General features: G+C 40.7%; 1 protein-coding gene across 3 annotated transcripts; it reads left to right on the top strand.

Annotated features, from left to right (window-relative positions):
• Window positions 1-13775: 13775 nt before the first annotated feature.
• Window positions 13776-25765, top strand: lhx2b (LIM homeobox 2b). Of its 3 annotated transcripts, none has more exons than XM_071512474.1 (5): window positions 13776-13910; window positions 16323-16525; window positions 17574-17944; window positions 21999-22204; window positions 25475-25765. In XM_071512474.1, the coding sequence occupies exons 1-5, from the start codon at window positions 13791-13793 to the stop codon at window positions 25763-25765; spliced, it is 1191 nt and encodes a 396-aa protein (XP_071368575.1). In that variant the 5' UTR covers window positions 13776-13790. The 3 variants fall into 3 exon arrangements, with proteins under 3 accessions (XP_071368575.1, XP_071368577.1, XP_071368576.1); XM_071512476.1 differs by having other exon boundaries at window positions 17574-17948; window positions 22006-22204; window positions 25526-25765; XM_071512475.1 differs by having other exon boundaries at window positions 17574-17948; window positions 22006-22204.
• Window positions 25766-27038: the final 1273 nt, after the last annotated feature.

Below are 27038 nucleotides of genomic sequence, written 5' to 3'. Positions count from 1 at the left end.
GTTATTCTTCTTGTCAAGGGGGAAATGCCTCTGAAACAATGGTGTAATATTTAACAATTGTACAGTAAATATGTAATCAGAAAATTGCATCATCTCTATCACATCAGAGGTGAACAACACTGACTGGACCATGTCTGATTTTATTTTGAAAAGGCCAATATCGGCCCCAGATATCGGACTGACCCTCGCCTCAACCTTGATATGGGAACTACTCTTTGTGTTAGTCCCTTCTCTTCTTCAGCACAGTTGAGGCAGACGATGATAGACTGGCCGTCGTTTTCCTCCGACCCCCCGCATCCTCGCTGCTTTAGTCTGTCTGCCCAAATCTGACATCCTCTTATCATTCCCACAGAGCTAATCTCTCCTCTAAAACTCCCTGCTTTACCTCCGTGTGCTTCTGCATCCTTTATTCTGCTAATCAAACCTTGATTCTGTCGTATCGATCCTTGATCCGGCGACACCGACGGAGTCTTGATTTTCATACGGTATTTTGTTTTGAGAAAAAAAAGAACAGCTCAATTTTTTTTTTTTTCCCTCAAATAAATACAGCATTATTATGGTTAAATCTACAGATTCAGGAGACTCCCTTTGACACAAATAGGTACAATATGAATCATTTGCAATAATAAAGATTTGTGCCTTCATTATTTGCATTTTTTGCCTTCATACTAGTGATAGTGGTGACTAAAAAGGTGATTAATCTATAAAGTGTGACACTACAGACTACAATGTATATGATGAATTCAGATCAGAAAGATTTCAATTAGCCTGAAACAGTGAGTAAACTTCATTTCACAGGTAAAGAGGTGTGTAAAGGGAGTCTAAACATGCTTATTGTATTTTTGCATGTATGTCACGATGTTAGCCCTATTGACTTTTATATGTGTGGTTGTCTCCACTTCAGGCTATAACATTATAAAGAAATCATAATAGTCTAATGCTGAAAGGCATAAAGAGAGACTGGCAAAATCACTTGCAAGTTAGCTGTATCCTGCAAATCCCCAAAAGGCCAATATTTATTTACAGTATACCATCTCCCATAGCTAAGCCATACTAGGTCTTAATCAATAAGGATTGTTGAAGGCCAATGCCAATACTGATATTTTTTGATTGAAGCTGCCAATAGCCGATATTTTGTGCCAATATTTTATATCTTTAATTTGACTGTTTTTATGGCAAGAATTCCAAAAAATTACAAGTATTCAATGTTTCTCCCAGAATTTCATTCTTTTCAGGGTGGAAAGGCCTCTGAAATAGCATTCAGACCAGTGTATTTTTGATCATTTATATAATCAATATCAGTCAAACTGCAGCATATCCATCATATCAGAGGTAGATGACATCATATCAGAGGTGGCCGATATCTGATAAAAGGACAATATCGGCCCCACATATCAGCCAAGGAATAAATCGGTCTAACCCTGACCCACACTATATCCCTGTTACCCCTCTCTCGGATGTTCATAATCTCAGGCAACCCCACTAACACACACCCACCCACACACACACACACACACATTTGTTCTCTCGGTCCTTGCCTGGCCACTGCAGGCTTGAACCCTGGCTGTCTAAGAATTAACCACTTCCTCTGTGGTGGCAGTAAAAAACACAGCCAGAGAGTGTGGCGAGCGCTGGACGCTTCGCTCAGCCTGCCTCCCGTCCCAACGCATGGAAAGTTCCGCGTCCTTGAGATCCAACTTTACAGCATCAAACGCGCGGAAAAGTCATACTAATTGACGGTGGATCTGATTAAAATGAGTGGCTAATGAGAATCGGGCCCGGGAAGAATGCGAGAGAATCAGTGTTCGCGCTCAACTTTTAACCTTTCCGTCGGAGGGCGAACCACTTTGATGTTCCCCCGGTCTTTTCATCAGGCCCGTTTTTGGTTATGAAAAAGGCATTTTCAAAGTACAAAGGCGAGGCTCACATTTGTAATTTGTCTCCTCTTCAGGAACAAATGGTCATCAGAAACACCGTTTTTTCCCTTGAACTAGGCAGAGGAGCGAACTATAAATAAAGCTGCAAAATGAGAGGTGAGGGGGCTGAGAGGGCTGCGCTGTCAATCCGCGGAGTAGATTGGGGCGGTTTGGATCCACAGCCGTTCTGCCTGGAGTCTTACACCCAGAGCAACCATACTGTGATCACACCCTCTACAGACTTAGAGGCTCTCGCCTAGTTAGGGAAAGAGAGCGGGAATTGGAGAGGGGTGGTAGGGGTTGTGAATGTGTGTGTGTGTGTGTGTTGGGGGGGGGGGGGGGTTGCAGGCGGAACTTGGATGGAAATAAAGGTCGAAATCCTTGACTGCGAAAACTGTCATAGCAGGGGACATGTGCAGAGCCTGTTTGCCTAATAACCTGGGTCTTGTAAAAAAAATATGAATGTGAAGTCCTCTGGAGCATATAATTTAACACCCCTGTGCCAGGGGAGATGAGTGAGAATTGAAGCGAGTACACCTTGACAAAGGCTATTCTCTTGGTTTCACACCAGCAGAGCAGTACCATGCAGGGTGCTGCTGGTGAGGCTGGGGTGGCACAGCAACCGAGCCTATATGAATCGAGGCTTGGACAAAAAAACAAAAAAAAAACAAGAATCACATTCATGCAAAGTCGCTCGCTTGAAACACCTCTTAAGCTTATCCTTAACGTCGCAAAACGCGCTATATAGTGCGACTATAGGGCGTCTTTTTTCAACACCGAATTTCGCGGAATGAGTACAAGCGCTGAGGTGCAGAATTACGTGTTGTGGACATGAATGGTGTGAAGATTACGTTCCTCGGTCGTGAACTGGAACTGTAGCGTGAATTGGACACACAATTTTCACGTGTTCGTCCATGACAAGGTTAGCTGACGGTTAGGTTTAGGCAAATAAAACAACTTCAGTTAAAGTTAGAGTTAAGGGTAGCGTTAGGCAACTAAAATCATTTGCTTAAAGAGTAACTAAACCCCACCTAAATCTGTGGTGAAGCCTGACACCTAATGGTGAAAAGTAGGATACTGCATTGGTCATCTGCTATTAGCTGGTCTCTGTGCCCTGTGATGTCACCATCTATAGAGTACAACAGGTGGTGACATCACTTGGCACAAAGGTTTGGGGTTCAGTTACTCTTTAAAGACTAAACCCGAAACCAAAATCTTTGGTGAAGCCTGACACCTAATGGTGAAAAGTAGGGTACTGCACTGGCCATCTGCTATTAGCTGATCTTTGGTGCCAGGTGATGTCACCGCTTGTTGTGCTCTATGGAGGGGGACATCACTGGCGCCAAAGACCAGCCAATAGCAAAAGGGTTTGGGGTTTAGTTACTCTTTAAATTGAGGCTACGGTTTTTAAATAAGAAAAACTTTCAGTGAAAATGAAAGCGTCACTTCCAGTAGAAAACTTTGTCCTGATGAGTTGGGAATTGAATCCTTACTTTCCACCACGCTATTTCAATGTCAAACTACTGCCTGTTTCTAGCTGTGTCTCCTCCACCTTTCCTGGTGGGAAAAGATATACCTCTCACTTTTTAAGACAACATGCTCCCAAAATTTCAAGCGACTCCACTGTTTTTTCGGGGCCAAAAACGCAATCTTCGAGACCGCAGTACTGTACACGAGTTGCTGAAAAGCAGATACAAGGCTGAGCTGTGGAGCTGCATGACCCATTCTTATTCATAGGGTCCACTGGGCACACACCTCTTGACTGGCTCAGTCTCCAGTCATTCAATCGGTTCAGTCATGGGGTTTTTGAGGACTTTCTTGCCGGTGGGATGGAATGAGAAACAAGAGTGCTGCTTTCTTTTGTCCCCTTTTTCTTTTTCCCCCCCTTGTACTAGCCCCGGCCCTGTCCCGCATCTGCTAGGCGGATTAGCCCCGACGAGACGGAGGCTGCATTATGTCCTGAGGGGGCTTTACTGTAAGGTTCGCCGCTAGTTCTCGCTCCCTTCGTCTCTCCCCACTTAATGTACCGCTCCTCTGAAAAGCGGCTAAATCTTTGTTAACAGGGAAACTATGAACTCACAGGGAGTTAATCAGAGTCAGTGCAAGGCTGGCCATTTGCATGTGAATTGGCTGTGGCTGTATACCAGGCCTCTTTATGTCATTCACTCCGCGGTGCCTCGGGCTTCTGGCCTCTAAGACATCCTGCTGCCATAGGTGCACGTCGGTGAGGAATATCTTTATGTCCCTATGTGCTACGTGGAAATCTGGCATTGATACAATACATATATATTCCCGATTGTAATATACCCGGTGCAGTGATCCAGCAAACAGTTTGGACGTTGAAAACCCATGTAAATATAGCACCAAAATGAAAGTTTTGACATTTGACAATGTCCATAGTTGTTCATAGCAACTACCTAAATCATTTTGCGAAATCAGGACCTAAATAGTTTCTGATATCAGTTCAAAACAGTTTCCAAAGATGTTTCAGTATGAATTTTCGCCAATTTTTGTGCTCGTTTTGGCCAACTTTTCTGCACATCCCTGCCTGCCCCGACGCTTGCTGTTGAATCTCGGTTGACTAATCGCAACCTCAGTGGGTTGATTAAATATTCAACATGAACTCTTCCAACATTATATTTAACATTCTCCAGCAAGTTCGCGCCGTATTCCCTCGGCCGATCAGATATCATACCCAGCTGAGGTGGATTATCCTAACAAGTGATGTGCTTCCCCGAGTGGGCGACTTCCTTCTTTTTTTTTTTTTTTTTTTTTTTTGCTCTATATGATTTTTATTTAGCGAGGGTTATTGCGTGGGGGTGGGGGGGTGGGGGGGAGAGGGGATGTTAAAGGAGAGAGTAAATCTGATGTGGAAATGTAGACTTAGCAGGATTTATCCATTTGAGAAAAGACCTTTTCACTTGTTTTGTTGGTTTATCCCCTAAACCCCGTCTCACCCCCCTGCCTAAAAGCTTTTGACATCTTCATCTCGTTCACAGTGGGCAGGCTTTGTTTGCTCTGCTTGAAAAAGCGGATGGGGCTCGGCCCTCCCCTCTCCGTGGCACAAGTGTAGGACTTTGCCATGGCAAAGGGGGGATTTCTCTTTCCTCCTGCCCCCTCCCTTCCCACATAACTACAATATGGTCATTGTCTGCCAGTGAATAATGTGGCCACTCGGGCAGCATGGACTGCTCCTCGGGCTTTGACTGTGAACCAGCTCCTTTCTTCGGCGTGAAAGGACTCTAATCCATGTAAATATAGGACTCCGGGTACAGCTTGGCCGCGGTGGGGAGAGCGAGAGGGAGGAATGGAGGGGAGGGTCAGCAATTTAACCTTTGACCCAACAAATAAGAGGCATGTAAGTTTTAGAATTGCTCTCCAAAGAGGGGCTCCTGTGGCAGAATGAGCTTCTTTTGTAATCCTCGCAGTTTGGGGCTGATTGACAGGGGCTGGGATGGGAGCAGGGCGCAACACAAAACCAAGGGGGAAAAACAGTACCAGCAACTCGGGCGATGAGAAAGAACACAAACAGGCAACGCTAATTATTGATTATCTCCATCCAGCATATGGCTGTTGTCAGGGCGAAAACCTCGTAGCCTCATCAATTTTGCCCGATTTTCATGGTTTTCCCAGAATTAAAAGACGGCGGTGGGAGAAAGTGCAATGACCCCCCTCGGGCTTATTCACCCGTTTCAGCGTTTCAAAAGGCAAATAATGCTGTGTTTCTTCCTTCCTGAAACATTCGGAGGATAGGAGGTTTTTTACCCTCGCACTACCACTACCTGATGTTAGCGATCTTAACTCTAATGCCGTGAAAAGCCAAGAGTATAAAGTGCGATGCGGATCAGATGCACAGAGTTTGTCAGAGGCGGGTCAGAGTCAGTGGAAGCCCCCCCCCCCCCCCCCCCCGCTGAGAGACAACTTGAAATAGTGCTTTGAACACAGGGCTAAGAGACATACTGAAGATAGTGGATGAACACTGTGCCACATAGAGCGATTAAACCTCCTTCTCTCAAACACACATACAAAAAAAAAACTCTTTAAACTCTGAACTAAATCTTTCCTATATTTAAATATTGCGGTTTAAGGGTCAAAATGGTAAAATAAAGAAATTGCAAATACTTCAAAAGGTATTTGAAATAGTATTTAAATGCATTTTTTCCCCCAAGTTTGCTGAATAATTAGGCTGAAACCTTTTGTTAAAGCCTGGATAAAGCATATCAGTTTAGACATTATACCACTTTCCCTATTTCATAGAATAGAATGTATGAATTCTTCTATTACTGCATTGATAAAATGTCTGTGAACCAAAACTAGAGATCTATTCTACATTTTTTTACGTGTTATGATGTAGCTCGTTTAGCTCGACATCCCAAACTGTTAAGCAACAAACAGACTATAAAAGAAACAGTAAGAATTGAGCACTTTGTAACTGTTTTAGAGTTAATTTCCGACATTTGACCATTTGACCATTTAGATTTTTAGCATATATCCTTCACATATTAGTTGATAAATGGCTGGAAAGGGAGGGAAACATACCAGACATAGTTAAAATTCACCAATTCACCACTTATATACAGTATATATAGGACTGATATTGGCCTATCATTAAAAATCAGAAACAATCCAGTCAGTCTCTTTAACCTGCAATATGATGGATATGATGCAGTTTGATTACATATTGCAGTTTTGGGTGTTTTTTGGCATGAAAATGGTCAAACAATTGGTGAGTATCAATCCAAAGTATCGGCCTTTAAAAACCCATATCGGTTGAACCCAACTGAAAGGACATTGAGTCTACAGCCAGATAGAATGTGATCAAATGTGTATTGAAACTGGACAAACAGACTTTTTCCCTAATTCCCAAACTTTTGAGAAAAATTATTTGATTCATTTTCCATACAATTTCAGGCTTTCCATACGTACATAGGAATTTGTGTAGCCTAAATGATATACAGTATGTTGTGTACATCTATATCCGTACAGAGGACGCACATTCTTATGTCTAGTGTGGAACAACACACATTTACACGCACATTAATAACTCCAATTTTGGTGATTTCCATGTTTGTAACTTTCATTGAAGGATTCCATGCTCCTCTATGGGATCAGGAAATTGGGTCAACCCTTGGGTTTATGAAACCTTTTCAAAACCCAACTGGATAAAGTCTCAAATGCATGGCAGTCAAAAGGCTGTTTTTCTTCATTACTGAAAAGTTGACATTTTTTTTTGGAGATACAAGGTTTCCCTCCAACAACAGTGATGTGTGGAAAAGTGGAGAATCAAGAAGCTGAAGAAGCTCAGAGTCCAGTAGAGTCTACAGAGAAAAAGCCGAGAGCCACTGTGTACTACCCATGATGTTGATGCCTCATTAAAGTGGCAATCCTCAAGACTCTTGTTTTTTTTTATTTAGCCTCCATCTTTGTCACTAAGCGCTCATTACTGTGTTGTTTCTGCACTGCTCTTCCCAGAGATCACCTGTCAATCAAACAGTGTGTCCAGTACTGTGACTACTCTCTTTTTCCTTGGATTCTCTGTCGATGCAGTTTGAGTTTCTGTAGGTGGCGCTCTTTTCTTCGCTGCTCATGCTAACTACCCAGCTCTTCCTCTTCTATTTATTCCAAACAAATTGGAAACATTAAACGCATCACTTCCTTTTTCAGAGGATTTTTCCCAGAAAAAGAGCTACCAGACACCGGCTTTTTGAACAGACAACGTTAAAGCTTTCACGAACCGGATATAGATTGAATCACTGTTGTGGCATAGAGAGTTGCTTTTTATTTTAGATGGAAAATATCACTGACTTGTACTTTAAAGCAGAGGGGCCTGGAGCTCATATGCACACACACACACACACACACACACACATTATCAACAGTGTAAAAAAAATGTCGCCTTCTGTGATGTTCTTGCGAAGAACATTTTTGAAGTATTTTCTATCCTAGCATAAGAAAAGCAATGTTACTCTTCAAATGCTCTATCAGTATAACAAGGATAACGCTGACGTCTTAGAGGCCGAAGTGGGCCGAACTTGTGTGTGTGTGTGTGTGTATGTGCTCTTCCCCCTGCATCACTGGCTGGTGTGTGTATAGTGTGTGTACAGTGATTAGGTGATACGCTTCCCTCCCTTTCATGTGTTTTTAGTCTCCCATGCTTTGTTCCCTTTCTTAATTACAGCGCCGCTCTCCTCTGAGAGAAGCGTGTAACCCGCTCCCCACTTCCACAGCAGCATCCCATTAAAGCCACGCACCCACCCCCCCCACCCCCAACCCACCCTCCTCCCTCCTCTCTACCTTTATGCAGAATACAATTAAAAAAAAACAAAAAAACGGGAAGGCTGAGATCAAAAAGATGCCAGGAGCCTGATGATGTTTTTTTTTTTTTTTTTTTTTTTTTTTTTCCCTGAAAAATGCAGATTTGTGTTATTGATGGCCGCCCGTTTTTGGAAATCATTACGGGAACAAGGAGTAATCAGTGGAGCTGCATCAGCGTTTTTTACACACACACACACACACACACACATACACACACACCCATACATCCTAGGAGGACATATGCTCTTTCAACAAAGTGTTTAAATGAGTTGCTCATGCTGATAGTTGTCAGTTCAGTGGTTATTAGTATTAGTGCACTCTTGACTTGTTGTGCATTAGCCTACTTAAAGCTTTACAGTGTGACTATAGGGTGAGGCTGATAGAGTGGTTTGCCAATATTGCCTTTCAATTAACTATCAGATATCAAGTGTGGCTCACCTCTGATATGACGGAGGTCTGGAGTTTGATTTATTGATGAATTCCCATGTGTATCGTAAATTCATTCAATTCATTTTAATGTAGCCCAGAGTTTCCCCTACAATTGAATAGGTGTGGTGGGTCATCCTGTCATAAAAGAGCTGCTAACACTAAAAGAATTTCAGTGGAGAGTTTTAGTGTCCCATCATGGTCTAAATGCTGTTTCAGAGGCTTTTCCACCCAGAAACACTGAATATTTGTAAAAGTTCTGGCATGAAAATGGTTAAATTTAACGAGGAATATCGACACAAAAAAATCATCTATCACCCATATCGGCTGAATCCATATTCCCATTCTGTAGAACAAAATGACCAAATTAAACTATAATGTCTTATTGTATGGCTTCAGAAAACACTTCACTATTTATAACCATGGAGAAGACATAGAAGTTTATGAGAAAGCATAGTAGGACTCTGAGACTTATTACTGATCATAACCAGGCTTTAATGAGGACAATACAGTATAATGTACAATATGAATCCGTTATGATCAGAGTCCCTTACTGTAAGTGACATGGAGCCGCTGCAGTTCAGCATGTGGATAAAAGCACTCGTTTTATTACTCTGTCATTGTTGTCATTAAACAGATTAATAATTGCTCTAGCGGCATATTAGCAGCAGTTATGTTTTATTATGTTTTAATAGGGATCCTTCCTCTTTCTCCCAATGAATAATTCTGTTCAATTTGAAATCCAGAGATGGAGTGGAGGGTAAATCCACCTAAACACACTTTACCCTTTTTGTTTGAGTGTTTTATTCATCTTTTCCAGGCAGAGCATAAATCCCAGTGATGTAAATTCATAATATTCATCATAGTAAGTATATGAACTGCTGTAAGTTAGATGAAGATAGGGGGGTTTTAAGGGAATATGACGCATAAATGAATCCTTTTCTGAAACTATAATTGATTTTTTTTTTTTTTTTGGATTATATTGGTGGTTGATGATATTTTTTAATTCCCAGATCTTTTTTTTTATTTAGGCTAGTGAAGGTGTAGGTCTACTGCCCTCTGTGTGTGCGCGCGTGCGTGCGTGCGTGTGCGCGCACGCGAGGAGGGGGTGGGAACAGTGGGAGAAAGTGAATTAATTCAGTTGTACCTTCCCTCTTAAATAAATGTATCATAGATGAATTAAATATTGGACTGTTTCCACCAGTGAAAACGCTTGATAGTGTTATTCATTAGCATATTGTGACGTTTCCTCCTGGTGACACTCACACACACAATACTATGGCAACACTCATACAGTACATATGTATATATATATATGTAGACCTCGGCCTGAACTTATAAACCTATTTATAGATATTAAATAAATGGCATTTATTCTTCAAATTCACAATTTCCGAGGAGTCAATTAAAGCAAACAGAGCCTCGCAGAAAGCAGCAACCCACTCTCCTGTAAAAACGCACAGATACATCTAAACTGATATTTTCTCCTTAATCTCACACACACACACACACACACACACACACACACACACACACACACACACCCTCCTAATATCATATTTCATACACGCCCGCAGACATGCCCGCTGCCACTATGTTTAATGTATAAGCCCGAGCCTTATAGCAGATAGAAAACGCCAGATGATAAATATGCATGTATTCAATTAAGGGTATTACAGCGGGGTTGATTTGCATAAGGATTTAGGAGGCTTAACATCATATTTGTGCTATAAAACTTCACAATAGCCTAAACGCGGGGGCTTTTGTATGCACGGGAGAGGGGAGGGAGGAGGGGGGGGGGGGGGGAGAGGAAGAGGGGGGGGACAGGTATTTTTTTTTTTTTTTAAGGAGCGACTGCAAAAAAAGAAATTACAAAAGGAATGACTGCCAGAATATGAAAGACCTGTTCGCAAAATTGAAAATTCGGGTATTGTTTCATTTTATTTGAATATTGTTTTTTTTTTTTTTTTCCTATAATAAAATAATAATAATAATAAAGTCACGTGGATGTGAGCGTGAAGTTGAATATCTGGATTCATTTTTGCATCTTTGGGGGAAAAAAAAGAAAAAAAAAAAAGACTTCACACAATAAAAAAAAAAAAAAAAAAAAAAAAAAAGCCCAAAGCGGTGTGATAACGTGTCATTTTCCCTCTCCTATAGCATCTTTTTGTGCAGACTATAAACCTCCTCTCCGGTCCTCAACCACGTCCTCTGATGACGAAGTCCACTCCCTCCCTCCCCCCCCCCCACCCACCCCCCCAACCTCCCAATTAAGAGCAGAGAGCTAATTAGGAGCGGATCCTGGATCAGCTCTGCGCCCCGCTATACACCGACTGTTCAGTGGAAATAGAGACGCGCAGCTGAATCAGCTGTTCAAAAAAAAAAAAAAAAAAAAAATGATGCATTCACATATGAAGCTGCTTCTCGTTTAAATCAAAAAGGTCCAGACATGAAAATACACCAAACCCCAATATTATTTCATATTATTTCCACGCATTAATATCCACTTACAGTGTGCTGAAATTGCAAAAACAATCCCATGGGTGCAGTTGTTTCAGTTTTTTTTTTAATCCTCTATCAACATTTAACAAATTCCTAATTCATTTCAATAAGCTTTCCTCGTTCTCGCATTTGATTTGTTTTTAATATGGAATCAGATAGGCCATGCTTTTACTTCTGACACCTGTGGCAAATATTAATATAAAAAAAATACATCTTTTCTCTTTATTTGTGCTGAGACGAAATGGGATTTAAGCTGTAGATTATCCTATTTTTTATTTTTATTTTTATTTTTATTTTTTTTTTGCTGTGAAATAGCCTGCAGTCTGTGGTGTTTCTGGGCCCAGTAGGCTTTACTATCCACTTTCCACATAGGCCCTTATACTGGAAACTGGAACAGAATCAGCTGTGCAATTGAGTTATATGAATAGGTCAATACTATGGATGCAGCCGAGGAGGCCAAACTAAGCCAGTTTCAGCTCTCCACCCAGAAAAAACAGGGTTCTGCAATGGTGCTGTAGTTTGGATCTGTGCTTCTGTGACATCAGCAACCCCTAGATTTGATATGAAATCAAGCAAAAACTGCCAAATCAGAATTAAAAAAAAAAAGTGTCTCTTTAAAAGTTATTTTACTACTGATTTGCAGTATTTCATACACTCTTACAGGTTCTTTAGCAACAAACCAGCTCCTATATTGAGCATGGTGCTATAGAGCAGTGGCATATCAAGCCCCTAATTTTGTCCACATTAGGGTTTTTCTCTTGGACCCAAATCTGAGAATATTTTTATTGTTAGATATGATTTTGTCCAGAATTCCATGACTATCTGTATTGTAGGTAGAGAGATAACAGAGAAACTATGATCAAAACAGTCATTCTTCTACATTCTCTAATTGTGTTAACTTCTTGTAAATAAAACAATGCTGAAGTTAATTCATCAATTTGCTGGGGACCGCCTGGAACCCCCTTCAAGGACCCCCGGTGGTCCCCCGGACCCCACGTTGAGAACCGCTGCGTTCTAAAAATGCTTCTTTCCAGCACCGTGAAGGGTTCTTCAGACCCGTTTTTCCCCGGCGCTGCGTCGAACCCTTTTTGTTGAGAGTGTGTGTCACTTGAGTAAAGGTCCCAGAAGACCTTTCCCAGTGCGCGCAGACAGCTCCTCCACATCCACACCTCGCACCAAACTCCGCGCGCGCACTCCCCCTCTTTCTTCTTCTTCTACTGGACACAATTTGACATTTCGGAGTCGCTCAATCACTCCAGAAGGACGGACGGAGGCTATACGGTACGGTACGGACGGACGGACGGACTGTGGCCGGGGGTCTTGCGGCCGTGCGTAACCGCGGCAGGTTTTTTTTTTTTTTTTCCAGACCGGTCGGTAAAGTAACAGTTCGGGCAGAAGGCGGAACAACCAATGAACATAAATGGTGCGCCGTGACGCAACGGGGCCCCGTTGATAAGGAGCTGGAGAGTCCAACCGGGACCGGAGAAGGAGGAACGGCGGTTTTTGGGGGGCCAGCAGACACTCTCGCCTATAACAAGTCAATGTAAAGCCAACTCCTCCTCTTCCATTACGCACATGTATGCAGCTTCCTTGGCAGAGACAGAATATATCTTTACAAAAAAAAAAAAACAACAACAACAAGACAGACTACTGCAAAGGAAAAGAGATTCTCCCAGACTTCCAACGGGATTTTACAAAGCAAAGACTCCTTCTGTGATTTTTTTTATTATTATTTTTTATTTTTTTCCCTGCAAAGCACAAGTAGTTTTGCCGACATAAATCACGCCGCTTCACGCACCAACTTGGACTGTCTAGTTGAACCTGGAGGAGAGGCTCTGTGTTGATCTTTTTCCCCCCTCCTGTCAGTTCTTTTTTTTTTTTTTTTTTTTTCGGAAATACATATCTATTTTTTACCTGATTGTGTGATGCGGTAGACGGTCTGGCCGCCCAGCGTGGCAGTGCCAGTTGCCAGAGTTACTTATTGTTTCTGCAACAGAAAAAAAAAACAACAACAACAAAAAAAAAAAAAAAAAGAGGAGAAATTTTCGTCGGCCGATGCCTTGCAAATTACCGAAATCCTGATACTACTCCCGGGCGAGGAGAGGCATCGGTTACCGAGACCCATGCAACGGGGGCTTCCATAGTTGGTATGTTTATTCGCGGTGCACGGAGAAATGATTTAGCGAGAGCAATCCATAACCACAAAGAAATAGTGTCACACCTCAGAGAAAAAATAGATCCCCGCCGCTACAGTAAGAGAACGGGGGGGAATCTGCACGCTTTATTTATGAATTAATCATAGCTTATTAATAATGAGAGCTGCAGAGATTCGGATGACGGTTGCCATTGGCAGATGAGACCTAGTGTGGAGAACACGTGTCCAATTTTTGCCTCATATTTTTCCTCCCTGATCTGGATTTCTCACTTGTCACAGCAAGAAGAGGGGGGTTAAAACGAAAAAAAAAAAAAAAAAAAAAGAGAGAGAGAAAGAGAGATTTTTTTTTTTTTTTTTTTTTTTTTTTTTTTCTTCTTCTTGGTTGGTGGTGAGTGCCGTTGCACAGGCGTCTGATGGAAATCTTGGGTTGCAGATCTGAAGAGAACAGTTACAATATCCTCCCCTCCGCGGCGACGATGCTTTTCCACGGCCTCCCCGGAGGCGACGTGCACGGCGTGGTGGAGGAGATGGACCGGCGGGGGAAGAGCGAGTCAGCGGCCATCAGCTCGGCCATCGATATGGGGGAATCCGAAACGGTAGGTTCAGTCCCCCGGTGTGGAGAGCATGGCCATGGCACTATCGCTCTCCATGTGCCATTCGCCGGACACTTTCCCTTATTTTTTATCCCCTGATCCTGCCCCGTGTTCGGGGATAAAAAAGTGTCCGACAAATGGCTCATGGTGTTTGGTTTGGTTTAGAACGTCTTCCAGGCGCACAAAGTTGCTCTAAAAGGCCTCTAAACAGCCACTGTTTAATCCAAAACTTCCTCAACAAAGCCTTAAACTGAAACGGCCCATATAACTGAATTATTTAAGGAACAAAACAGCTTAACATTTGTCGTTAAAATTCTGTATTTTATGCCTTTAGGGAGATATTTTTGGATGCGTTTTCTATTTTAAATCAATGTGCAACTTCGGGCTGTGTTGTTTAAGCAGCTCAGATCAAAGCGCGTATGAAAGAGACTTGAAGCAAAATGAATCAGATGAGCCTATGAGGAAGATAGTTGGGCAAAAAGCATTAACAACAAAATCTAATCTGTCATTAATAACAAAATTCGGCTCCTAAGTATTTGTATTCTTATTCAAGAAATGGCTCATAACATTAGAATTCGGCGCAGTGTTTTATTTTTTGAAATCAGTAATTATCATTAAATAAAAAATAAATAAATAGCATTCTTGGAAAGTTTAGTAATCCCTTACTGAATAATGCTACAATGGAATATATATATAGAGAATAAAATGACAGAAGGAAACATGACATGATCATTTTGATTCTGTTTCCACTTTTATTTTCAAATGATTTGGACAACGTGCGTGTGTGTGTGTGTGTATGTGTGTGTATGTGTGTGGCGTGCGTGTGTGTGTGTGTGTGTTGCTATTTTCTAGGCCTCTCGAAACAATTTCGACCACAGCCTCGTATCATAAGATTTTGTTTGCCCTTTAACTTTTTTTATGAACATTACTGTCATTATTTTCCTTTCGAGAGAGCTGACCGCTATTTATAGGCCTGTAGTGTTTTACGGAAATATAAAAAAGAAAATAGGCATAATTATTATAGGCTAGTGGATACGAATGACAGCAACTAGCGTATAATATTCCTATAATATTCCTATAGGGCCTTATAGTGTGCTCAGTAGTGAGTTTATGGGAGATTATCGTAGTTTATATTTTCTTTTAAATCCTATGGTATCGTTATAATATTCCTATAGGTCTTTATAATTTGTTTATAGTGGATTTGCATGGGCTTATCCTGCTTTATGGCATTTTTCTGCATTTCTTAACACTATAATATTTCTATAATATTCTCATAGGGCCTTATAGTGTGTCTCTGGTACTCAATAGTGACCTTATCGTACATTATGATACTTTATCTCCTATTGTATCACTATATTATTCCTACATCTTAATGTGTCTACTACTTATTAGTGAGTTTATTGTACATTGTATAGTGGCATTTTTTAAAAATCTCCTATAATATCACTATAATATTCCTATAGGTACTTTGTGTAGACCTCAATAGTGAGTTTCAATAGTAAGTTTCCAGTAGCCTTATAGTACGTTATGGAATTTTGTTTTAATCTCCTACAATATTTCTATAATATTCCTATAGGGAATGTGTCTATAGTATATAGTATATAGTATATATAGCACTATATACTCAATATAGTACTCATAGTACTCAACAGGAAGTTTGCGTTGACTTATCGTACTTAATGGTATTTTTTTTACCTATTATTTTAATATATTTATAATATTCCTATAGGGACTTATAGTGTATCTGTGTAATTCAATAGTGAGTTTGCAGCAGCGTAATCGTACGTTATCGTGTTTTCTTTTTTTTCTCTTATGGTACCAAAATACTCCTATAATATTATTATTATAATACCATATTTACGATGTGGCCTGTGGTGCTCAATAGTGAGCTCATCGTGACTTCATCAGAGTTTATATTTTTATATTTCATCTATGATATTACTTTCAATTTTCCATATTATTCCTATAATAGAGACTTACTGTCTGTGCTCCTCGCTAGTGAGTTTGCAGTGACCTCATGCTACTTTATGGTTCTTTCTTTTAATCTCCTATAGTATTCCTATAATATCCCTATGATATTCCTACAGGAATTTATATATGTGTGTGCATTTTTCATCTCCTTACTTTAATATTCCTATAATATTCCTATAGTGCTATCGAGTGTGTTTATGGTGCTCAGTAGTAACTTTGTAATGACTTGATATACTGTATGGTGTTATTTCATGTCGCCCTGCTTTCCCTATAATATTCCAATATTATAAGAACTTCTAATTCTGCTGTGATATTAAAACGCCTTGCAGGATCGCTTGTATTTCTTCCCCACCGATTAAAACAACATACTGACTTTTCTCCCCTCCACTCCTCTTCTTCCTCTCTCTCTCTCTCTCTCTCTCTCTCTCCACGTTGCACCGCCAGCCCATGCCGTGTATGACCAGCGAGCGGGTGGCCCTGTGCGCGGGCTGCGGCAGGAAGATCGCGGACCGGTACTACCTGCTGGCCGTGGATAAACAGTGGCACATGCGCTGCCTCAAGTGCTGCGAGTGCAAGCTGAACCTGGAGTCGGAGCTCACCTGCTTCAGCAAGGACGGCAGCATCTACTGCAAGGAGGACTACTACAGGTAGGAGGGACGTGGCAGACCCCCCCCCCCCGTGGAGATTCGTCATAAATCCATCCATCCCCAAAACATTTCCCCCCACTGCTGATTTTTTTTCCCTTAGCATTTTTTATTTGAAGTCGACTCATAGAGCTGATTAGTGTTAAATGAACTCTGATGGGTGTGGACACTGATCATATATGACCAGTGATGGAGTGGTAAAAATATTAATAAAAAAAAAAGGTGGGTAATATGACCACCAATAGAAACAAAATCCGGTTCTATTTCAGATAAAAAACAAACAAAAACAAAAAAACATGGTCAGTTTGAATGTTACACCGATATGGGTTTCTGAAAGCCGATACCGATTATTTTTGTACTGAAGATAGCTATTTTGTGCTAATATTCACTATCTTTAAATCTCCATTTCCATGCCCAAATAATTCCAAGTTGCATTGTATTGCCGTGTGGGTGAATCAGGGTGGAAAAGCCTCTGAAACAGCATTTAGAGCATCATGGGACACTAAAACTCTCCACTGAAACCCACTAATGAAATTCTTTTAGGGTTAGCAGCTCTTTAAAGGCACGGTGACACCCCCCGCACCCCCCACCCCCTCCCTTCCTCCCTCCCTCCCTCCACCCAACCCCTCACCCCCCCCCACCCAACACCTCTTCAGTGTTAGGGGGGGGAAACTCAGGGATACACTACTGCCTTTAAATGAATAATTAATTTACCAAAAAAAACAAGAAATAACTGAACGATTACATGACAAAAAAAAAATAGAATTCGGTTTGCCAGACTGTTTTCAGGGAGGAACCTCCATCATATCAGAGGTGGACATATGTGATATTTTAAAATATCGGCCAGCCGATATATCGGTCTAACCATTTACCGAACTCTATTCTGCAAATTTAAAAACAAAGTGGGTGAAAGTGAGTTTAGGTGGGTTCACCCTCCACTAGGCCTGCATCCCTGCATATAATTAGACTCACACACACACACACACACTGCCCACTGATAGGCCTGAATGCGCGTGTCCACCCGCTGATGAGGTTTCTGTGTTGTCCGCAGAAGATTTTCGGTGCAGAGATGCGCTCGGTGTCACCTGGGGATCTCGGCCTCGGAGATGGTGATGCGGGCCCGGGACTTGGTCTACCACCTCAACTGCTTCACCTGCACCACCTGCAGCAAGATGCTCACCACCGGGGACCACTTTGGCATGAAGGACAGTCTGGTGTACTGTCGGCTGCACTTTGAGACTCTCATCCAGGGAGAATATCAGACACATTTTAACCATGCGGACGTTGTGCCGCACAAAGGCCTGGGCCCGGCCAACACACTCGGACTATCCTACTTCAACGGCGTGGGGACGGTGCAGAAGGGCCGGCCCAGGAAGAGGAAAAGCCCCGGGCCGGGGGCCGAGCTGGCCGCCTATAACGCAGGTAGGTCAGGCCGCCATGCAACATGCAAGTTCACCCCATGTAGTAGCAGTCACATGTAGTGGGAACTTCCAGATAAACAACCACCAATGTAAAGAAAAAACTTAACTCTTCTGTACACTGTGAATTTACCACAAATGTCCCTATCAGCCACGTGGTAAACCCTATTTACATATTCTAACTCTTAATTTAACTCTATTTCTGCAAATAAAACATGGTTCATATTGAATGTAGGTGGCTTCACCCTCCACTACACCCCCTGCCTTTTGCCTAATGGGGGGGGCAAACACGCTACATATAGGCGAATGATGCATGGATGGATGCCATGCATGGATATGAATTAACAGCATTGATAAGAATGGCACGCTAGCCTCCTTTATGTAAAATCACTATAATATTCCTATAGGGGCTTATAGTGTGTCTATGGTACTCACTACTGAGTTTATAGCAGCCTGCGTTATTTTTTCATCCCCTTACTTTAATATTCTCATATTCCTATAATATTACTATAGGGAATTATAGCGTGTCTATGGTATTCAATAGTGAGTTTAAAGCGAGTTTATTAGATTATCACTATAATTTCCATATAATACTCCTAAGGTGCGTCTGTGGTGCTTCATAATGAGTTTATCATGACTTCATCGTACTTTATGGTATTTCTATCCCATATGTTCACTAGGCTATAATATTCCTATGATATTCCTATGGGGACTTATGGTGCGTAATAGTGAGTTTATAACAAGTTAATCGCCGATTATTATTTTTTAAATTGCTTTAATTTCCCTATAATCTTTCTATAGGAATTTAGGTGTGACTGTATGGAACTTTATGGCATTTTTATCTCCTATAATATTCCTATAGGGACTTTTAGCGTGTCTATGGGACTCAGTAGTGAGTTTAAAGTAATAACAGCGCCATATTCGCGTAAAGGACAAATGCTTTGGAGCCACAAGCATGAATAGAAATTGATTAACAAGAACGAAAACAGACAAAAACGACAAATGTAATAATATTCGGTTATAGTTAAAGTTGAAGTTTTGATTTCACTCGAGTATTAGTTCGTTTTAAGCCTTATTAATGCAGTGGGAAAAGAAAACGTCCAGGCCTATATGCAAAACAATGAATTAATTTAATAGGCCCTATCGAAATTATATATGTTTTGAACCTCGACTGTGTCAGATGTGATTTCATATAGTTTAACAGTCTACTTCCTATCTAAAGCAGTTTATATCTGAATAGCCTTCAGATTTGCAGTGACTTTCATTTTTTTTTTAACGAAAACAAACAGCCTCGCAGCTTATTATTCAATTTCTGCAAATATTATTTCGAATCATCTCGTGATAATGTTAAAAAGAATCATTTTTTAATAGCTGGTGGAAGTTGAGTTTCTGTTGAGTCAATCTATCATTTAAAACGGAAAAAAAGTGTTTTTTTTTTTTCTCCCATGTTCTCTTTGGGGATAAAGAAAAGTTTTTTTTTTTGATGTTCCGGCTTTTGCTTTCGCCCTTTTCCACTTGTCAGGCTCCATACACATCTACAGCCCCCATCTACAGCCCCCTCAACCACACACACACACACACACACACACACACACACACACTGCTGGGGCCTTTTTGCATTGGGACTGGGCCAAACTGGGTGTGCACCGGAGAGATCAATGTGATTTGATGAGTTATTCACTGGAAGAAGACTGTGTGTGTGTGTGTGTGTGTGTGTGTGTGTGTGTGTGTGTGTGTGTGTGTGTGTGATCATGGCAGGGAGCACAATCATTTCTAAGAATTTCTAATAGCCATGGCCAGTGGCTGGTTATAGTCTAATTCTTTATTTACCTCCATGTATTGGCTTGAAACTGATGGATTTCTATGTTGATGCCTTGGTTTTATAAAATAAGCAATCCAGCTGTTTGCCTACATAAAAAGTTGGTTGCAACTGGTTGTCAGAATCCATACATGCAGATCCAGGCTGTTTTATAGAAAAAAATAACTTAATAAGAACCAACAAAACTTTTCTTAAATGTGTTTGTCATTTCAGTTTTACCCCCAAATCCCTATGAACTCCAACTTCTCTTAACTTCAAATCATTTCACCTCATTATATTACATTTTCACTTGTTTCCAGCATTTTTCTTCTTGCATCCAGTGAGGTTTCTCATCATCTGCCTTATTTTTTTTAAGATCCTGCCACTTATTTCCAGTAGGATTCATGATGCAAGCGAGGCTGCATTGAAAACAAGCAAAAAAAAAAAAAAAAAAAAAAGATCTCACCTCACTGCTGGATTTTCTCACTTTGGAAAAAAGTGAGAAAAATGTTTCTTTACATCTTAAGAAAATAAGAGTTCATCTGAAACAAAAAGAGGAAAGAAAATCTTAATTTGAGATGAAAATAAGACTCAAAATCGGATTATTTTTTTTACAGTGTGGCTATTTGAACCTGAACAAAATGAAATTAAGAGTAGCATAAAAAAATATAAACATATCAAGTCAATGTAAGATCATAATAATAGAGAGATTACCCCCAATTCACACCTGACTGGAGGGGAGGGAAGAGGCAGTGCGCCCTCTTCTGTTCACAACATGAAACAACATCAAAGTTTCTTGACAACTTGCCACATGGAAAAAAAAAAAAAAAACCCACAACAACAACAAAAACCTTGAGGCAAAATTGAGTACCGTGCATGTCCAGGATGTTGTGCATGTTGTCAGTAAGATACAGCAGAAGCAGGAGAACCAGGAAATAGCCCGCACCACGGACTAAGAGCATATGCTCTGGCCAGAAAGCAGCATTTGTTCTGCCTGGTTTGTATGGGCTAATTAAGTGAAAGTGTTATTCTGATGGTTTTCACTCACTTCATATTCATCATTTGCAGCGTTCCGATATTGAACGCGAACTGTTATGCATGCAGCAACACGTCGCGCCGTGCCAAGAAATCTGCAGGCTGGGGGGGGGGGAAAAAAAAAATTTTTGAAAATACATGTGTGTTGATATTACTGAAGCCAGGCAGAGAGCAGCGGATCCACAGAGAGACTGAAATATAGTTCCACCATATAGAGACGTTCAGGCAGCTGTTGGCCCTGTGCACAGTGTCACAGTTCACAGTCTGAGGAGAAGGAACCAGAAGAAGAACTTTCCCAAAATCAGTCACATGAAAAATACATTGATTTTTAATAATAATCCATCCTGTGACAGTTCTAACAGTTTGTTTCAGTGAGATTAGAGTTCTGAAGCATCTTCAAATGCAATTTTCTTTCTTCCTTGATTTCTTTCTTTCTTCATGAAACTGTCTCTTTTGTTCTTTCTTTCTTTCTCTCTTCTTTCTTTCTTTCTTTCTTTCAGGAAACAATTTGTTTCAGTTGAATTTGTTTTGAAGCATCTTCAAATGCAAATTTCTTTCTCTTTCTTTCTTTCTTTCTTTCTTTCTGTCTCTCATTTCTTCTTCTAAACGTGAATTTTTTAAATCAATATTAGAGCCTGGAACCATCTTAAAAATGAAACAATGTCTCTCTATTTCTCTTTCTTTCTTCCTTTCTTTCAGGAAACAATTTGTTTCAATAAAATTAGAATTTTGAAGCATCTTCAAATGCAAATTTCCTTCTTTCTCTCTACCTTTCTTTCTTTCTTTCTTTCTTTCTTCCTTCCTTCCTTCCTCTGTCATATCCATTTGTCTCACATACAGCTTCCATATTCCAGGGGGTGAAACATTGTGAATTTTCAGCTCATACCTAAACATTTACCCATCCCTTTTGAGTTGAAATGTGTTTATTCATATATTCATACATAGACTGCAACTCAAAATGCTTTACATAAAATAGGTCGATTAGACAATAAATGGGTTAAAACCGTTACATAAAGTTGACATTAGAATTTCCAAAACAAAAACAGTCCAGCATTTTAAAAATTTTCCAGCTCCAGTCCATTTGTTACAGCGTATATCTATCAATCAACAGCAATAAACACACAGAATGATTAGCAACTGGATGAGTGTTGACACGGTCTAATCAGCCCCTCCCTCCCTCTCCTTGTGTGTGTGTGTGTGTGTGTGTGTGTGTGTGGCCCTGCAGCACTGAGCTGTAACGAGAACGACGGTGACTCCATGGACAGGGACTCGCAGTACAGCTCCAGTCAGAAGACCAAGCGCATGCGGACGTCCTTCAAGCACCACCAGCTGAGGACCATGAAGTCCTACTTCGCCATCAACCACAACCCCGACGCCAAGGACCTGAAGCAGCTGGCTCAGAAGACCGGCCTCACCAAGCGGGTCCTGCAGGTAAAGACACCAGAAACCCTCATCATTTAATCCCTGAGATGTCCCTAAATTCTCATTAGAAAAACATGAATTAACCATTAAGAATAACAGCTTAAAAAAAGTGAGGTATCATGGGTTGATTCGTGGAGACACTAGAAATTAAGGGATTTTTTCATGCCTTTTGTGCATGGTTTACAGCAGTGTTTCTCAACATGGGGTCCGGGGACCACCAGGGGTCCTTGGGAGGGTTCCAGGGGGTCCCCAGCAAATTGATGATTGAGGAAGTGTTAAACTTCACTATTATTTCATTTATAAGAAGTGAACACAATTAGAGAATGTAGAAGAATGACTGTTTTGATCATAGTGTCTCTGTTATCTCTCTACTTGCAATACAGATAGTCATGGAATTCTGGACAAAATCATATCTGACAATAAAAATATTATCCGATTTGGGTCAGAGAGACAAAATCTCATCAAATGGGAGTCTGTGGCTCTAATGTGGACTAAGTTAGGGGTCCTTGATATGAAAAATGTTGAGAATCACTGGTTTACAAGTTATTCATGAGTTATTAATGGAAGGTTCCTGTCTCCCTGAATCTTACATTAAATTAGAAAGTAAGCAGTCAAATATTAAGGGGTGTTTAAGGAGGTTTTGATGGGGTCTCCTCCATTAATAACTCCCTTAACTCATTTTAAGTGTTTTTTTTGCATGAATTAAGGGGTGAAGTCATGTAAATGTAAAGGTATTTTAAGGGATTACTGGTTCGTAGAGAGTCCTTTCCTTACAAGAGAAAGGAAGATCTGTGTCTTTCCTTCTTCTGTTCAGTGAGGTTTTCTTGGAAGGAGCAGCATCATCAGTATTTCAAAATACTGTCATTTCTCATTGCAGTGGAATTCCTGAAACATGTTAAAAAAAAAAGAGAAATGAGTTGAAAATAGCCGCATTAAAAAGAAACAAAATTTTATTGAAAAGAGAAGAACCAATATGTTGAAACAAGCTGCACTGAAAACAAGTAAAAATCATCTCACCTCACTGATGGATTTGCTCTTTCTTTCTTTCTTTCTTTTTTCTTTCTTTCTACTTCCAGAATTACATTTTCATTAATGACATTAGAGCTTTAAATTAGAGCTTTGAATTACAATTACATATTCCTTCCTTCCTTCCTGTAGTATGTCTTTCTTTCTTTCTTTTTCTTTCTTTCTTTCTTTCTATTTCCAGAATTTAATTTATATGAATGACATTAGAGCTTTAAATTAAAATAAAATTTCCCTTCCTTCCTTCCTTCCTTCCTTTCTTCCTCCTCTCTGTCCTTCCTTCCTTCCTGTACTACGTCTTTCTTAAATGAGGGGTGAAGGAATTTCACTTGTTTCCAATGCAAATCAGTTTATTTCCAAGTGTAAAATGCATGGTGTGAGATTTTCTTGAAAGGAGCAGCATCATCTGCTGCATATCAATTAATAGGAATTTCTCATTTCAATAAAATTCTTAAAATATGTTCAAGAAACACGTTGAAACAAGTAAAACCATCTCACCTCATGGATAGATTTTCTCACATTTTAAGGATTTTGAGACTCAATACCAAATGAAGATGGATAATATTTTGTGCGTCTATTTAGTGGAATGCAAAATTACCTGAAAGTGAAATAAAAAAGATAAAAAAGGTCAATTCTATTTGAGTGGATATGACGTTATGGTGAGGATTGAGAGATAAAAAAAAAAACAAAAGCTCTATATACGGCACATGGGAAGAGAGAGAAAGCAGAGAGTGTTTGATTTCCACAAAGACGACAGCAAATTATCTAGGGGACTGAGAAGAAAAAAACGAGACAAAAAGGTTTCTGAATCCAAATTTCTGAGAAAAGAAAAAAAAAAAAAAAAAAAGAAAAAAATCCCGCTGCTTTAATTAACGCTCAACGGAAAACAAAGCAGTCATTTTGCTTTGATGCGTTCTAGTTTTCATGCCTGTTATTCCAGCTGAAGCGTTTTCCCTCTGTCTGTTTCCCATGGCTCCATCATGACTCCATCACTAACAGGCTCGTAACAGTCAGCTCGCCATATACAGACCAAAAAATTAATCTTTGTTGTCTTTTTGGGATTAAAACTGAGCAAAAATCATCAGAAATCTATTTGGAAGCCATATGTATATGAAAAAAAAGAGGTCACAGGGGTCAACTATGACTTAATTCACTAGAAATGGTCCCAATTAAAGAATGTATAATAATGACTATTGTAATCCTAATTCAATACTAAATCAACAACAACAAAAAACAGGAAGCCAAAGCACTCGTTGTTTGTGGTATATGTAAAAAAAAAAAAAAGGCTTTATTCCCCACTGGCTACTATTTTTCTATGACTAGCCATAGAAAAATGAAGGCTTTTATAACTTTTGTACACAATAGAAGAGTGCCTTGGCTTCCTGTTTTCAACTCTTTTTACCCTTGACTGTGGTGAGCATCTCTGCAAACAGAATATAAACAGACTTTCGGAGAGGCACAAAGCAAGGGTGCACTCTGGTATCTGCTCTCTTTCCATGTGGGACTGAATCTGATCAAATGGGGTTCTGTGGGGACTAATGTGGGTCTGTTTGGGGGTCTGGGACATTTCAGAATCCTTACTATAAGCTGTGTAAGTGTGCAGGATAGTTTGGTGGCCTACGTTTAATCATTCATCACACGGACCAATAGGGATGGGATGATCTGGTTGCACGATACGATTTGATAGGCAATATTACAATTTACAATTACAATTTCACATTTGGCATACGCTTTTATCCAAAGCGACTTACACATGAGATTTTCATACAACACAAGCAAGGTGAAGGCAATATGTGGTTCACGATTCAATACAACCACGATACGATATAATAAATAAAATGAAAACAAAGTCTGGCTGTGCAGAATTATGAGTATTTCTGAGACACAAATCTTTCTAGAAATGCGATTGGCTTGCTAGAATGTAAACAGCAATTTTAAAATGTCATTACAAAGTGACAATAATATAATTTGGATGGAGAGCTTGTGAAATTGGTCAAGCGTCTCATCTGTGGTTACTAGAGCAGAATAAAATGAAGTTAATATCGCGATACGTATTGTCACATTTTTGCATCGCGATATATTGAAATTTAATATATTGTCCCATCCCTACTGACCAAATACTAATATGTTGTCAGTCAGAAAATTAGTGGATATCAGCAGGTTTGACAGTTTTGGCAGCAAATGATATGTTTTTTTGCCCTATAGCTTTGGCTCGAGTGGATCAATTCCGTAACGATCTTCCCTCCTTTTCCACAGGTGTGGTTCCAGAACGCCCGGGCCAAGTTCAGGAGGAACCTGCTGCGGCAGGAGAGCACCGGGGTGGACAAGGCGTCGGACGGCTCCACGCTGCAGGGCGGGACGCCGTCGGGCCCGGCCTCGGAGATCTCCAACGCCTCCATGAGCCCGTCCAGCACGCCCACCACCCTGACGGACTTGACCAACCCCACCATGCCCACCGTCACCTCCGTGCTCAGCCAGGTGCCGGGCGGCATGGACGTGCACGAGTGCCGGAGCCCGTCGCAGACCACCCTGACCAGCCTCTTCTGATGGATCGGAGCCCCCCTTTTTTTTTTCTCGCCGCAGCCTCACCCCCCCCCCCCCCCCCCCCCACCTATCCCACCACCCACCCACCCCCCCCCCCCCCCTCCAACGCCGCTCCGCTCCACCCTCCTGGATCTAACGCCGAGGACTCTTGACTCCCTAAAAAACATTACACGGATTAGGAAAAAGAAGGTAAAGGAAAAAAACAAAAACGCAAAAAAAAAAACAAAAAAAACAGATTTCATTTTGCTCTGAGCCCATTAGAGACTATTTGCATAGTGAGGCGGCCAAGCCTTACAGATGGAACAGTTGTTGTTATTTTGATGTTGTTGTCTTGTCGAGAACTGAGGAGACTTGATTTGCATTTTTCAATGTTTACAGAAAGAGACTGGGGAAAAAAAAAAAAAAAACTGCTTAATTTTGGAAATTCATTTTTTCCAGCACAGTATTTATGTTGTTGTACGAGAGTCACTGTTAGAAGGATTGTAAAAAAATCTTTTTTTTTTGGAAATCTGAGATTAAACACAGGTTACAATATCCTATGACTGCCACGTGCCTTACAGTCCATTTTATCTTCACAACTGTTATCAGATGTCGACCAAGATAAAAAAAATAATGATTTGACTCAGCAGAAAGGATAGAGGTGAATTCCCTCTATGGCGTGTGTGTGTGTGTGTGTGTATGCGCGTATGTTGTGTTTAGTTCTCGTTTGTGTGTCGGCACACATGTGTATTGTATGTACAGTGATACACACTTCTGCAGCGCTTTTTTATTTAAGATGTTAAGTTTAGGGGTTTAGCCTGAGAGTTGGCAAACTAATTATTCTTCTGGAAAAGTAGAAGCTGTTGTCTTGTTCTTGATCTTACTTTTACCGTAGAACAACTAGAATCCTCTTCCTCACTTAAGCGAGAGCTGTAGGCATTTTAACAGAGGTAAAAACCTGCTGTGTATGAGGACGCAGTGTATCGATGCAAGTGATCATTTCAGCTGGTCCTCAGTTCATTGTGCTGTTAACCAGACGTAGGTCAGATAGCGTTTGCAAACATCCTACTTGGAGAACCGGATGGGTGGAGTTTACCACATCAGGATCATTCTGATCGTCTCCTTCATGTTGCCAAGCACAGAAAAGCATCATAAATTGACTTAGAAATACATTATGTTGTTGTCGTTCTGCCACTCATTGAATCGTCCTATGCGTCAAACCCCACCCATCTGGCATCGGAGGTTGGATAAAACAAACGCTAAAACGTATTTGCAAATCCTTCTCGACTCAGATCTG

This window comes from Centroberyx affinis, unplaced genomic scaffold, assembly GCF_046629955.1.
Source record: "Centroberyx affinis isolate AG114_WGS23_722 - 3 ecotype Tasmania unplaced genomic scaffold, CSIRO-AGI_Caff_v1 ptg006304l_1, whole genome shotgun sequence".
Classification (NCBI taxonomy): domain Eukaryota; kingdom Metazoa; phylum Chordata; class Actinopteri; order Beryciformes; family Berycidae; genus Centroberyx; species Centroberyx affinis.
The sequence above is the reverse complement of the archived record's forward strand: the minus strand, read 5'-3'. Positions and strand labels throughout refer to the sequence as shown.

What these genes read in the sequence shown, in the direction of transcription:
- lhx2b (XM_071512474.1), top strand. Translation starts at nt 13,791, where the DNA reads ATGCTTTTCCACGGCCTCCCCGGAGGCGACGTGCACGGCGTGGTGGAG. An exon ending in ATATGGGGGAATCCGAAACG is followed by an intron (nt 13,911 to 16,322) that starts GTAGGTTCAGTC and finishes TTGCACCGCCAG; the next exon opens with CCCATGCCGTGTATGACCAG. An exon ending in TGCAAGGAGGACTACTACAG is followed by an intron (nt 16,526 to 17,573) that starts GTAGGAGGGACG and finishes TGTTGTCCGCAG; the next exon opens with AAGATTTTCGGTGCAGAGAT.